This window comes from Epinephelus moara, chromosome 20 (genome assembly GCF_006386435.1).
Source record: "Epinephelus moara isolate mb chromosome 20, YSFRI_EMoa_1.0, whole genome shotgun sequence".
NCBI lineage: Eukaryota > Metazoa > Chordata > Actinopteri > Perciformes > Serranidae > Epinephelus > Epinephelus moara.
Window position 1 is genome coordinate 36,368,803 of NC_065525.1, and position 15,243 is coordinate 36,384,045.

A 15,243-nucleotide genomic window follows, 5' to 3' on the forward strand; every position below is an offset into this window, starting at 1 on the left:
TTGTTATTATTTACAAAATGTGCACACAGAAATAGTAACGTTTGTTCAGTCATTGTGTTTATAGACTTAACAAACATCAGATTAGTCTACACGGTGATATAGTGACGTGAAAAATGTGATATATAGCTAAACTCTGCTGGTTTTCTACGGGCTGTGCCTCCAGAGGTAAAGGAAGAAAAAAAAAAAAGTTTTTTTTTTTTTTTTTTACCGATGGATTTCCAGATTGCCCATCCCTAGCTTAACCACTCAAATCTGTACCTTAAAATCTGCATAAAACATGGATATGCGGAGGGCACTTGGGGAATGGACACAGGGAAATGGAGATCAGTGTGGGTACATGAGACCCTCAGGAAGAAGATAAATCACAGAGAGTACCACCAGCTTGTCCAGAAGCTTCGACTGGATGATGGTTGGGTCAAGGCTTATTTTAGGATGAGTTGGGGACAGTTTGACAATATGCAGTCAACTGTTAGGCCTAAGTACAGTTGTTAAAACATTAAAGAGAAGTTGAGGCTACAAATTGTGTCAAGATTTTACACTACCACCTGTTGTCATCACCACAACAGAAGGCCCACCTTTGACCAAATCTGACTGGACAATGGGAGGACATGCCAGTGACATCAGATGTTTTTTCCACTCTGAGTTGTTTTTTTTAACTTGAGGCATATAGGACAGAAAAATGCAAAAAACTCGGCAACACAAAAACCGCGAGCAAAACTCTTCACTCTCGTCGAAAACTAGTACAAAAAGCTGTCCCTGTTGCTAAAACATGCTCTGTCTGATCAGGGCTTTGGATGATCCACTGCCTTCAGTCACATATACAAATCTGAGAAATATTAAATCAAATTGGAGAATTCAATATTTCATCTTACCTTCAAGGTCATCAACATCACCCAGACCAAGCTCTTCCATTAAATCTGTCAAAGAGAAACAAAGTACCATGTTCAGAACAAACAGTATAAAATAAACAAATTCTTAGACCTACAGGGTGCTCCAGATTATTTTATTTACCTGTCTTTCGTTCGTTATCTCCTTCAAGTTTGCTCAAAACACGAAGTGGTTCCCACTTTGCCTTTTCAGTCTAGTAGAGAGGAAAAACATTGCTGTTTGATCCCAACAGATCATAATCCTTTTAACCTTCACCGCACGTAGTTGCTGAACCTACCTCTTTCTGTATAGTATCATCTTTATCAACATGTTCGCCTTCATTATTGTTTCCAGCTACAGACACAAGAGATAAGACATGTGAGGTTTGAGACAACACAATGAACTTCTTCTGTAAAAAAACAAACAAACAAACAAACAAAAAAACAATATTCTGATGAAGCTGGATGAGTTTGCCAGAACATTGTAGGAAGCATTCCCATGCAAATGAACTCATGGTTAATTGGCATGAAGATACATGGTTAGGCATCAGATGCGCATAACTATTCCTCATTCGGGTTTTATGGGGACACAAGTCACAAGTGCTGCACTCACTTATTAATGTCATTTAAGCCAAAACCTGCTGAAACCAAGCAAGCTAAGAAGAACTTGTGGGCCCCAAATTTAGGGAAGTGAGATTCAAGGGTAGCAGGCAGGGTGTAGTAGTGTATGCTGCATGCATTCTCTTATGGTGATCATAAGGTGATGGTCAGGGCCTCTGGTATGATTAACATGCTGTTCCTCAGACCTATGAGCCAAGACATTCATACCCTCTCCCTGGCTGCCTCTTGGCCTGCCTACACTCCCCCGAAGCTTTACGACTGCCATCCTATTGCTTCCTTCCCCTCTTAAAAAAGAGGGAATATACAACAAGTCTACAAAAGAAATGTCACATATAGACAGTTTCACTGGAATTGCATTGCTAGACATCTTGGGTCCACGTTTACTTGCTGTCAGCTGATGTCATTCACGTAACATAAAAGAAGAAAAGGACATGATGTCAGTGACAGCGTTTGAGTTGTGCACTGGAGCCAGACTTTGGTGCCAGTTCTACTGGAGTCAATGGGGCGGCCATGGCAAATCACACTTTCAACCATTATATCTTCAATTTTTTCACCTTTGACTAAAAAACAAATTTCAAAAACATACATTACATGATGTTGACTGATGTTTTTTATCTAAATGTGCGCATTCATTTTTCTTGTTATTGGTCTCCAAACAGATCATGGCTCTGTCTGTCAGCTGCATATAGCTCAACCCAGGCCCCTGTTGGGTCCAAGAAGAAGAAATAGACAGAGAGTTGCAGTGTTGGTGAGTGACAGCAAATGTCACAGCTTCTCAATCCTCATCTTTGTGTGTGCTGGCTAATAATATAGGCTATGGCTGGATGACTAACGTTAGTATGAACGTAAATGAGTGAGGCAAATTGCAAGGCACTGTGGCATATGGTTAAAGGCCCAAACATACTCGGGCGGAACATACGCGGAACGGACTCTGCGGAGGTCCGCGCGGACTCAAAGCGGACGTCCGCAAGGCCTGTGCGCGCAAAGCTCAGATTTTACGACCGCGCGGACTCCGCTCCACGCACCAGTGACTGCTTGGCATGTATTTTTCACATCGCGGGGATTTTTCACGGACATTTTTACAGGAAACTACAACGCTGAAGTGCGCTCGACTATGGAAGCCCGAATGACTGCGGACATTCCTCGCGGATATTTACCAAACTCTTGAGTCCAGCCAGAATTCTAATCAGAGCCATTCATACACTGAACTGATTACGATTGCAGTCTGGTCAGTGGTAACAGGTCAGACCTGCCCTGTTTGGTCATGTATCATGATGTAGCTTGGAGCAAACAGGGGCTTGAGTTGAGTTATGTGCAAAACTGAACACACCCATTCAGATAAACAAACATCAGTCAACATCGTTTAATGTGTCTTTCATTTTTTGTTTGAAGGATATTTTAGTTAAGGATGAAACAACAAAGATGAGTTATAATATGATTTGCCAGACCTGCTCCATTGAGCGAGTACAAAACTTAAATGCCGTCACTGACGTCATGTCCTTTCCTTTTTATAGTTTCCTTGACTGCAACAGGAATTGAATTGGGACACATTTGGAGTGTTTACTTTTAACACTGTGAAATAGCCTACTGTTGAAAAGGATGTTTTAATTGATGTAAATTATATTGAACTGCACATTCTACATCATATTTTCACTAAAAACAGAAAGCTTGAACCATTGCTCACAAACGGAATTGGTGCATGCCCTCACACAGTAAAGCACATTTCTCTATGATCATGATTAAATAAGGTCACACTGTTTCTGCAGCATGAAATGGTGCCTGGAATGATTTGATCGCTTTGAAAACAAACCACAGAAATAAGTAAAGTTGACCTACTGTCTTTAGTCTCTTCTTTTACAGTGGACTGGTCTTCTTGATCCTGAGTATGCAAGCTTTGTTTTTCCTCATGCGGCATGTTGGGGTTTTCAGAGTGGGACTGAATGAGAAAAATCATTATGTAAGAATCTGTGTGGCAAACAGCCTGCCAGGTATCAACACTGACACATATGCCACATATTGATTTTTTATTTTTCTTAACTTTCAGTCAAGTCATTTCAGTGTGAGTTTGTTGGGACTGTTTAACAGTGTCAGATGTTAGCTACTGCTGCTGTGTTAGCTCGTGCTAACCGGGCAAACACTGAACTGATGGAAACAGTCCTAGACAATCCACCCCAGACACAAATACAAATAGAATCTAATTCTGTGGGAAACACAAGGTATCCAAAATGTGTCTTTACTGTACCTCAGAGTCCCAAGAATCCTGCTCTTCCTCTCCTTTCTCCAGACCCAGCTCAGAAAGGAAATCTATTTCAACAAGATGTAGGTTCATTACAATGATATAACTGAAAAGCAATGGTAGTTGCAAAACAATTTGATTTTACATTTGTGTTGCTTTGATTCAATTCAAAACAATTCTTTATGCCTCCCTACTTTTTCCTACTGCATGAAACATTCCACTAATAGTTACTACAGTTACTAAAAAGGAATTTTTGACCATTATTAAATCAAACAACATCAAGAAGCAAAGTGGCATGTGTGTTGTCAGTAAAGCCCAGCATACACTGTACGATTTTTAAAATCTTGTTGTTAATACCAGCTCACACTGTACGAGTGAATCGTCTGCGATGTGCGGCCAAAGCTCACGATTTATGTGCTCACACTGTACGTTCCGATCATCAAGCACGATCAGAGAGCTCACACTGTACGGGTGAAAACGGCTCGTCGGCCCCTGCTGACTGTCCTGCCCGTTGACAGCTGTCAATAAAGATACATTTGAAAGCTCTGATTTGATCTGGAAGTGCCGTTGTTGTCAACGAAGCAGGACAAGCGGTTTGCTTTGATGATTTGCGCTATACTGTGTGCTGAAACGTCCAAAAAGAAGAGGCGTCGGCGCATAGGGACTCGCAGATGGCTTGAGAGACATGGACAGTATGGTTTGTCCATTTTACAACGAGAGTTGGAGGTAAGCCGGCTACAGCCGGGTGCACCCTCTGTCTGTGTGTGTGTGTGTGTGTGTGTGTGTTGTACCTCGTCTAGCGCGCTAGCTTGTATGTTTGTTGCGCTTGCTTGAAAATGAGAGCAGAAAAAACTTACCAGGCAGCTGAAGAATATTGGCTATCTCCTGCCAGCGTTTCTCTCGTTGATAGCGGTCATGGTAGGTGGAAGAAGAAACGTCGAACAGGCACTCATACTGTTGCCACAGCTCAACCAACCTGGCCTCCATATTTACAGTCCACCAACGCGTCGCCATGGTGATCTATGTCTTCGCGCAGGCGCAGTGAAGGATAAATGAACAGACGTTGGCGAATCGGCTCATGGCTCTGCTTCAACTGTGCGAATGTCTGTGCCGGCCGACCAAAATTTCTGACATGTCAGAAATTCATCCGACCGTCCGACCGTGGTTCTGGAACAGATGATCGGCCCTCGCCCCCCCCCCCCTGTACACTGCACGGCAAAAGACGCACAACGAAGCGGAAATCCGAGCGTCGGCAGGTCGTGCGTCTCAAAAATCGGGTCAAATCCGGTCAAAAATCGTACAGTGTATGCTAGGCTTAAGTTGTTCAAGGTAGCCATAGTCACAGAACTGTGATTAATAGATAGACTAGTCCATACCCATTGAGTACAGCATACCATACCATGACTTAGTCATACCAAAAATTAGAAGAAAAAAACAACAACAACATTTGGCCACAGGGGGAGCCACAGCGATCGGTCACATTTTAGCCATTTTTAAGCATTTTTCTGTTGTTATAGCGCCACCCAGTTGCCAATTAGAGTTAAATTTCTCCAGTCACCTTGAAGCGTCCTGTTCTACATATCTACCAAGTTTAGTAAAAATCAATATGGCTGTTAGGCCTAGATAAGAAATGAGCTCTCTAGCGCCCCCATTTTGTTTGATGGGGTCAATAATGGACCCTCAGATTATGTGTGGTCATATGCCTACAAAGTTGCGTGGTGATCGGTGAAACCCTTGAGATGAGCCCTCCGCAATATTCATTGCCTTATAGAAGCTCAGTTTTAGTAAGTTTTCCAACTTTTGCCAAGAGGGAACTTTAGATATTGGTCCCTAGATTATGTTCACCCAGTTTCATGCAGATCGGTCAAACTTCCTAGGTAGAGATCGATTTTAAATGTTTTTCAAAAAATTCAAAATGGCAGAAAATCTATATAACCGGAAGTTATGGGTCCTTGAGGCAAATGTGTTCCTCATGAGGAGAGGCATCTCTGTGCAAAGTTTCATGTCTCTACGACATATAGGGCATGAGATATGCCCATTCAAAGTTCACAATTTCAATCGGTTGCTATAGCGCCCCCCTTTGGCCAATTGATGTAATATTGCTTCATTCGCATCCTCCCATGACCCTCTACCACTGTGCCAAATTTCACATGGATTGACCAAGTCAGTGAGGAAAAAAACGTGGAACACACACATAGAGTTTTCGTCATTATATAGTAAGATTAGATAGATGGATACTAATTAATACGAATTAATTCACACACGATCAAAGAATAGAAACTTAAGAAATAAAAGTAAACAAAGCAGTAAAGTTATCGCTTGACCACCACAACTACTACAGAGAGCTGTGACAATTGTAAATAGTAAACAGGGCAGGTATTGGAAATGAAAGGTGATTAAATTAAAGAGTAAAAACAGTGCTATAATACTGATAACTATGGACAATACAAAATACAAATTGAAGATAAATATATGGACAAATACAAAGGCAAATTGTGTATAATGTTAACAAAGCCAGTAACTTACAGTCCAGGAAATTTGATGTAAACTAAATACAGATAGTATACGTTGAGGTTGTGGTGTACATTTCTGTGAAGCACATGCAGTTGTTCAGAACATCGATAATAATTGAATTTCATACCTCTTTTCTTATCTTTAGAGACTTCTGTCTCAGGAGCAGCTGAAGTGGCGTCAAGGGGCTCTCGACTCTCTTCGGGTAGATCATTTTCATCTGAGACATTTTCTTTCTCCTCTTCCTCTTCCTCCTCCTCCTCCTCATCATCATCATCTCCCTCCTCGTCTTGGTCATTATCATCCTCATCCCCAGTGGAATCTTCTTTCTGTGTTTAAAAATAGTTGTATACTCATATTCATGTTCTTTTAAATGTACTTCTACTAGTGCCTGTGTCCTCAAAAGGCCTCTCATGTGAAAGGAACAGCAAACTGGGAACAGTTTGAAAAAATTGTGGAAAAAATGAGTGTGATGAAAGTGTTTGAGGTGCTTGAAGAGACTGCACTACATTTCAGAAACTGCTATACTACAGCTAAAAACTACCAGTTGTGTTCCTGTTTTACCTGAACAACAGGCTCCTCAATATTTCTGAGCTCTTGACCTCTCATGCCTATGCTCTGGGCCTCATCAGGTGAGTCTAGATCAACATCATCGATGTCAGTCTGAGGTAACGCTTCATCAGACAATGTGTTTGTGTCTGAATCTCGGTGTTGACCAGCGATGGGAATCTTTTCCCTTATTGGTTCTTCATTGAGGTCATCTGTCTGGGGGACGATGGCACTTCTATTTTCAAGTGGAACATATGCAGTTAGTCTAGCCTCATCTTCATCGTCATCATCAGACACTTTGACTGTGGCGCTGGTGAAATCGTACTGCAGCTTTTCATCCTGGCTGTCAGAGTCCTCACTAGTCTCATTGTCTTGGCCGTCTTTCTTAACACCCGCCAGCTTTTCCTCCTCCAACTCATTATCTTCTGGAGACTCATCCTCTCCATCAATAACAGACTGAGGAGCCTTTTCATCGTCTTCGTCTTCCTGTAACTTCTTGTCTATTGCACTTGCGGGTCTCGACTTGGTCGGGGTAGAATCATATGCCTTCAAGACATTACCACAAGCCTCAACTTCATCATCTTTTGTCACCATTGCCTTCTGCTTTTCTGACTGATCACTTTCGTCTTCATCGTCCCAACTGCTATCATCACCTTTCTCATTCTCTGAGTCTAATTTTCCTTCAATTTGTGATGACTTGCCAATTGATTCAACATCATCGTTATCTAGTATTTGGCTTCTGGTTGTTTTTTCTTCCTCGTGTACTGATGACACAGCAGGAGAGGGGTCATTTGACTCTTTCTCAGTACTTTCTTTATCTTCTTCCCCAGAGCCACCAAAACACTGCTGCTCTCCAGTGTCCTTTGCTGTTACAATATGTGTTTCAGAAACTGGTGATTGTACGTCAGCTTTAGTTAGGGAGCCATCATCATTTTGGTCATTCTTTTCAGAACAAGAATCCCACTCTGATTCATCCACTGTTGCTTCTGATGGTCTGTTTTTGGCCTGAGGAGTGCTTGTTGAACGTAATCCCAAAGAGGGCACAGGTTCATCTATCACTTGCTGAGGTGAGACACATTTTGGAGATGGTACAACTGCTGATGAGGAATCCCATGAGGTGTCCCGGTGGTCTTCATTTGGTTGAGGTTGTGAGCATTCCGAGTGCAGTGTTGCTTCTGCTTCTGGTTGTAAATCTGATGCTTGAACGTCATCTTCCTGATCGAGCATCCCATCGTTTACCTCTTCTTCTTTTGGTAGGTCAGCATCACTGTCCTCTAATGAGGAGCCCCATGAGGATCTGCGTTTCCCCTCTTTGAGAGCGTCTTTATTTGATCCAGCAGTATCTTCAGCAGTGGAGGAACCGTCTGTATTTTCAACACCATCCTCTGGCACATTTTTTCGATTGGTGAGTACGGTGCTGCGACCAAATCCTCCTCTTTGATTATCCTCTTCATCGCCACTGTTTTGGTTATTGCTCCAAGAGTCATCATCATCCTTTTCCATCTCTTCAAACTCTTCCTCCTGAACCCCTGTTGGTGAAAGGGTTTCTGTGGGGCGTCTGGATGGTGTGGGGCATGCTGGCGATTCCAGATTGCATTCCTTCCCAAGACTGTCATCTTCATCAGAGAATTTAGACTCTACCCTAATGGCTGACACGACACAATCCTCCTCTAAATCCAATGTTGCTGGCAGTGCATAACCTGCTGTTCCAGGTGGGGCTTCATTTTTTTGAGTCTCTGTTTTGGCATCTTTCTCTGAGGCATCTACAGTCTCACCTGCAACACCAGGACTAGTTTCACTGTTGTGAGAGATGTCAGTACCAGGTTTGTTTTGAGCATCAGCACTGTCAATGATCTTAAGGGCACCTGTAACAGAGGGTTTTTGCGTATCTTCAAATTCAGTAGTGTTGGCTTGGACAGAAGCCACACACTTGTCACTGTCCTCCTCCTCCTCACATTCATTCTCTTCTTCCTCCTCTTCTCCATCATCCTCTTCACTTTCCTCATCATCATCTTCATCATCATCATCTTCCTCTTCCTCCTCTTCTTCGTCATCATCCTCATCTTCATCATCGTCATCATCGTCGTCCTCCTCCTCTTCTTCTTCTTCCTCTTCTTCCTCCTCAGAGTCCTCACCTTCTGGGCTTCCCTCTGGAGAGTCTGATCTTGCTTTACTACTTGAGGGCTGTTTGCTTTTATCCTGCTCGTCTGCTTGTTATAAGCATTTGTGGGAAAAAATAAAAGGAGAGACAGATGTCACAGAAATGCAAGAGGCAAAGATTCAGCACAAATATACCTTTCTGTAGCTCGGAAGAGGAGAAGAGGCCATCTGGGGTGCTTTGAAAAGGAAGGAAACAGGAGAGGGATCTACTGGGAGCTGTGGAGCTTTGCTGGATGGTAAAGCCTTTGGAAGGGATGGGATTCTCTGGACTCTATTATCACTCTCTGGCTCTGATTCTGTACCGCTCAACGATCTGTCAGGCAGTGCAGAAGCTACAGGGTAAGGAGGGATAAAAGATTACTACCACAAACTACGGAGGGACACCAACAAGTGAATAAGGTTAAAAGATTCTTAGTACCTTCTCCTCTTTTAGATGCAATCATTTTCCTGAGGTTTACCTTCTGTGGTTTCTGAAAGACAGCATTTCAAATGAAGGCCAGAACAAAACGTAGGGAAAACACACTTTACAAGAAAAATAGCAGCACCAACCTTTTCGATTAAAGCTGATTCATCATCATCTTCTGATGAAGGCCATTCATCTGCAGCACTTTTTGAAACACTAAGGGGGCAAGAAGAATGGTTAGAGCTGAGAAGCCAATTGTAATTGTTAGTTGCAGATCACAAGAAAAAATATTGTGCTCACCGACTTAATGACTCGGACTGAGAATTGTCTTCAAAATCTGCAACAAAGCAGAGGAATTTATTTTCAGTCTCAAATGAATCAGGTTTTGAAAGGCACATGTCATATCTTGAGGGCATCTAAATCTTAAAATGCAGATGAAAGTATGATGCTCAAAGTACTACAATCTAAGCAGCCTGAAAGGGCCTTTCCTGAAAACAGGAAAAGGTTAATTATCTATCCTTAGTAACTGTTAATGACCTTTACTGGCACGAAACTGGTGGCTTTTAACTAAATTCACTCAAAAAGCTCATCTAAGCAAAGTAATACCTCCCCCTGCTTCATTTGCTCCATGCTCTAGATCCAGTCAAGAGGTTATGCATGAGGAATAAACCAAATAATCAAAGTCAATAATGAATAGTCACAATAACTACCACTTTCATTCACTGTGCTATGTAAAGAAAACAAATCTTACCATCTTTGTCAGTGGCTGGTCCTCCCAAGGAGAAGCCTGCTTCAACATCTTGGGAAGGACTGCCCAACAGTGTTTTTTTATTCTTTTTGCTCGGACCTTGATGTGATAGTGAGGGTCCATCATTCCTCTGGGTACTGTGCTCAATGATCAGGAGGGAACAACTACAAGAGAGTTGAGACAGTGGAAATGTCATAATGTCATAAGCCTTAACAAGACTAACCAATGAATTATCAAAAGAAATGATCCATTTGTGGACTTTGGTTGTTTGTTTCAGTTCTGTGTTTCACTCACACACAGCAAATACATACATTACAGAGCACTAGGGGTGTAACGGTATGTGTATTCAGCCTGAACCATTAGAAACCAGACATTTGGTTCACTGTGCAACATGCGCTCAGTACGCCCTGTAACCCAAACAGGCTTCCTTAAACTTGTATCATAGAGAATACCAAATTTAAGCAAATGTTCAAAGTGCTTGAGCTCAGCTACAATGTGCCATTTTATGTTGAATTTAGTCAGTCCATTGTGTCAGTCTTATGATGGAGCATTACTTTTACATTACATACTGACATTTTTTTTCTTCATGACAATTTGCCAGCATTAAAGTCCATTTAATCTTACAGTAAGAGTTACAGCCAATTAGCACTGGCATTTTTGGGGGTTTACCTTGCTGTACCGAACATGTACCAAACTGTGACCCCATAACCAAGGTACATACTGAATCATGAATTTTATATTTTTCTATTGAATTTGTACCGTTACACCCCCACAGAGAACATGCCACAGTTGGAACATACAGTAGGCGCAAAGAAAAGGAGCACAGCTTACGGATGATGCCCATTCATCACTGCGTAGTCATCAGCCGACCATCCTTTGGTATCCTTTAGTGCGATATCTGCGTCAAACCGCAGGAGCAGCCGCAACATACCAATTTGTCCATTACCAGCAGCTATCATTAATGGGGACCTGCAGGTAAATCAATGACAGCAACATGAGCAACTGTGAAGAATAATATCAGCGACATTAAGATTATTGGAAGTGTATCACATTTTTTTAGTGCTGACCTTTGGCTTTGGTCCATAAAATTTACACCAGCACCCTCCTTGAGGAGAAACTCAGCCATCTCGATGTGGTCCTCGCGGACTGCCACCGTCAAGGGTGTGAATCCCTCCTATAAATGAAGTCACATTCAGCAACCTTATTCAATGGATGACAGGTGTCATCAGAACAGAAATAATTATAAGACACTGTATCTCAAGCATCATAGGTAGCAGAAGCATTTTGCTACTTTAGTTTTTAATATATTTTTTTATACTTCTTCCTTTACAAGATTTTTACTGTAGCCTGCAGACACATGTCACTGATGCCATTACAATACTGTATATCCAGACATATAATAAGCACAAAACATCTTTCTCCCTGCAATTACTTTGGCTCATAATAGAAAAAAAAGTACAAGCGTGTACCCTTAAAATATTCATGATGGCTCTGGTCTATTTTGACATGCCCTGCCATGCCTGTTGTTGGGAGCAATACCATTTATTTTGTAAAATCAACTGACACTAAGAGGTCCTCCGCTATTGGCCATCATTGGATACTGCAATAAAGACTGCTATTGTGATAAACAGTAATGAGCTGTGATGACTGTTAATACCTTTTTATCAAGACAATTGAAGGGTTAGGGCTGCAACTAACAGAAAATAGTGAAAAATGCCCTTTGTAATTTCCCAGAGTCCAAGGTGACATCTTCAAATAGTATGTTTTATCCACCCAGCAATCGAAAAATTCAAAGCTATTCAGTTTATTACGAAGATGTATGACAAAGCACCAAATTGTCACATTTAAGAAGCATTCAACCAGGAAATGTTTGGTCTTTTTGGTTAAAAAATTACTAAAAATGATTACTCAATTATCAAAATAGTTGCCAATTAATTTTATGTAAATTGACCAATTGATTAATCAATTAATCTTTTCAGCTCTATAGAGGGACATGTCAGATATTGTCCAACCCTTTTCATCTTCGCTGGAGCCTATCACAATTCAATTACATGTATGGTAAAATGATACTAGGTCTGAATTTGAAGATCATCCTGATGTTTGGCCTAAGGCTAACGAATTGTACTGTGGCAGACAGACAGACAGAATCACCTTATTTTGTGCATTGATGTCAGCCTCATGCTCCAGCAGCAGGACAGCAGTGGAAATGGATGGAATGTTTGCTGCTAAATGTAGGGCTGTATTGCCATTGATGTCCACCAGGCTCGGCTCGGCATGATTCTCCAGCAGTATGTTCACACAGCGCTCATGCTGGCCCTGCACTGCCTGATACAGTAGAAAGATCGACATGAATGCAGAGGCCTGAATAAGGCTTGAAACAATGTGTGAGGAGAGTAGCCAGCTATGATCATTACAACGTATATAACTTTATATGAAGAATCACTCTGTGGTGGAGTCTCATCATCCAGGATTACCTTCATTAAGGCGGATCTATTTTGATTGTCGCATAGGTTAAGCTTGGCTTTGCTCTCAACGAGGAACTGCACCACCTCAGCATGTCCACTGGCGCAGGCAATGTGAAGTGCAGTTCTGTAACAGCAAAGGAGAGAGTTCTTGTTCTTACTAGAACATTTCCACAGATCTTTACAAGGGTTTTGCAGCTATTTAAAACTTAGGCCTCCATTCTCCACTCTTCCATCCACATTACTTCTTGTCTTATAAGTTCCATTACTTCACAAAAGAGCAAGACATACTATAGATCAATGATATATCTCAAGCAATTTTGTAAATTGCCTCAAGTGCTATACGTGCACCACTCACTTACTTCTGACAAACACTAATTGTAAATGGCAACTTGATCCTACCTTGAAACATAAGTAGAAAAGAAACAATGGGGTGTCATGCACATTTTACTTGGTGCTTAAAACAGCTGGCAGTTTGTTGCAGACAGTAAAAAATACTAAGCAGTATTTAACCACAATCCAACTTTACTATGGAAAAAAAAATCATAATATACTTAACAATATACCATAGAGCTGCCACATGCCCTTGCAATACAATTATTTAAAAAGTGATTTGTTATTTCCAAAGAACAAGGCAGAGATCCATCTGTATGGCTGCATTAATTTTTGAGGAGACAGTCTGGCAGATTTTTATTTAATTCAACTAATGTGTCAAAGCGATCCCCAAACTATATCCTTTAACAATTAGTCAAGGGTCAATGGAGGACAGACTCTACTATGTACTAAAGAAAAAGTGGAAAAGGCTCCATAAATATGTGCTCAGGAGATATAGACAAGAGTATAACACAGATAGAGGTCATGACATTTTATTTAGCCATTCACCTAGACTGCATTACCAAGGTACATTGCAGTCAGCAAAAACACTTCCAAGTATGTGACAACAAGTGCTTTCCTCACACTTACCTGTTCTCCTTATCAAGCTGATTGATATCATTCTTTTTAGCAAGCTGCTTCAACTTGGCCAAATCACCCACTGAGGCAGCCTTGTGAACCTTTCCGAGGTCCTTCTCTTTCAAATCGTAGCCAACAGAGAGCACACTCCCATTGTCAGGAGTGCCGGACGGGTGTTTCTTTTTCTTAGTAAAGCTGAATATCTTCTTCATTGTACCAGGCAGCACAGCATTGCTTTTGCACCGTCACTACCTGCCACTCATCAGGCGCTGGAGGATCACCACAGGCGGCTCTCCCATCCCTACAGATAAGACGTACAAAGCGGATTAGCCTATAAAACTGTGCTGAGAGCACTGCGGTGTTTCTTCATATAAAGACACAAATTAAGTGCCACAAATACTGTTCCTCACACGGTGATATACAGTGAGCTAGTCAACACATACACGGCATAGTGATCAGCTGCATATGAAGGGAGATAATAAACATAGCGTTTACTATGTAATAACTTCTATGTAACGTTAGGCGACGGTAAAAACACATAACACAACTGTCATGCTAATAGCAGCGATTCAGTGGAGGCTAACTAAGCTACATGCAGCCTCATTTGTTTTGACCATACCGTTCACCGGGACGTCCTCTACGTTAATTAGCATCAAAGCATGTTAGCGTTTCATCATTACGATTGTAATGCGATTAAGATGCATGGAACCGAGAATGTCCGAATTGGATAACGTTAACGTTACTCTGGGTTGTTTGTAACACCGTAGTTAGCGTTATACCTTGTGGCTTGTTACCATGGTAACTAACTGCACAAATGGTATGCTAACGTCACGTTAGCTGCCAAAGGTTATTCACTTTGGTGCCTTTTCGAAAACCAAAAACTCAAGTTTTATTGGTGCTGTTATGCAATAAACACTGCTAAATCTACTACTGGAGAAACAAAAGAAAAAGATAAAGTTTTTGCCAATGTAAAAACTATTCTGATATTCTGGATTATTTGTTGCCTAGCAACCTAGCTTCAGTTGGCTCCGTGCTGCGCCTCCCACGTCGTCACTTTACAAATACAGCAAACCGCCACATTTAAACCGGATTTGTAGCAGAGGCGAGCACAGCGGGGACCGTCGCGACAGCTCACTGTAGTTTGCAAGACTCGGTTCGGTTAATAGACACTTGTGGTGTTCTTCCCACAAGCGAGCAGGAGTCGGTAGCTAATGCTAACTAAGGTGAAACAAACTTAACCCTGCTAACGCAATGCTAAGTAGCAAACGCTAAAAATCAAAGCCGAGGTGGTTGCTGAGTTACTAAGAGCCATAACTTGAGATAGATAAATACAAAGGAGCTGCGTGCGGGCACAAAACTCTAATTCACGCAAACGTGTGTAATTAATGCTTACTAACTCACAGCATTTCAATTCAAACACTAACCTGTTGATTGTCGGAGTCAGACCGCTATCACAGAGAGCTAAAGCTAACGAACGTACGCTCAGAAAAACATGCTGGCTGCTGAGTTTTTAAACAACCAATCAGAAATGAGTTCGCAGCAACGAATGCTTTCTCTGACCAATGGGCGGCTTCAGTCTGTGTAAAAGGTTGGTTTACAAGTCACTGAGGGTTGTATGGAAGAGAAGCAGGCTTGTTGTGTAATGGCTGATGTTTACCACTTGATGGTGACCTTTGTCTTGAAATCGCGTTAATAGAACCTGCAGATGCAAAACAACCCCTTTCCCTACATGTTAA

The 15,243-nt window shown here is 41.7% G+C and overlaps 1 protein-coding gene across 13 annotated transcripts in view; it reads right to left on the minus strand.

Annotated features, from left to right (window-relative positions):
- si:ch211-272n13.3 (ankyrin repeat domain-containing protein 26) overlaps positions 1 to 15,029 on the minus strand; it is a 35,745-nt gene extending 20,716 nt beyond the window's left edge. For 4 of the 13 annotated variants that reach the window (XM_050073282.1, XM_050073278.1, XM_050073274.1 and 1 more), the window contains exons 1-18: positions 13,520 to 14,105; positions 12,569 to 12,683; positions 12,246 to 12,419; positions 11,162 to 11,268; positions 10,926 to 11,063; positions 10,098 to 10,258; positions 9,953 to 9,979; positions 9,647 to 9,683; positions 9,493 to 9,562; positions 9,362 to 9,413; positions 9,079 to 9,275; positions 6,365 to 6,563; positions 3,730 to 3,791; positions 3,324 to 3,423; positions 1,695 to 1,799; positions 1,166 to 1,221; positions 1,012 to 1,081; positions 873 to 917 (exon numbers count right to left, since the gene is read on the minus strand). In XM_050073282.1, coding sequence (XP_049929239.1) covers positions 873 to 917; positions 1,012 to 1,081; positions 1,166 to 1,221; positions 1,695 to 1,799; positions 3,324 to 3,423; positions 3,730 to 3,791; positions 6,365 to 6,563; positions 9,079 to 9,275; positions 9,362 to 9,413; positions 9,493 to 9,562; positions 9,647 to 9,683; positions 9,953 to 9,979; positions 10,098 to 10,258; positions 10,926 to 11,063; positions 11,162 to 11,268; positions 12,246 to 12,419; positions 12,569 to 12,683; positions 13,520 to 13,719 — 1,915 coding nt within the window. In that variant the 5' untranslated portion in view covers positions 13,720 to 14,105. Of the gene's footprint in view, positions 1 to 872; positions 918 to 1,011; positions 1,082 to 1,165; positions 1,222 to 1,694; positions 1,800 to 3,323; positions 3,424 to 3,729; positions 3,792 to 6,364; positions 6,564 to 9,078; positions 9,276 to 9,361; positions 9,414 to 9,492; positions 9,563 to 9,646; positions 9,684 to 9,952; positions 9,980 to 10,097; positions 10,259 to 10,925; positions 11,064 to 11,161; positions 11,269 to 12,245; positions 12,420 to 12,568; positions 12,684 to 13,519; positions 14,106 to 14,126; positions 14,894 to 14,931 lie in introns of those variants that run through there. The other 9 variants (XM_050073279.1, XM_050073281.1, XM_050073277.1 and 6 more) reach the window with 7 other exon arrangements.
- Positions 15,030 to 15,243: the final 214 nt, after the last annotated feature.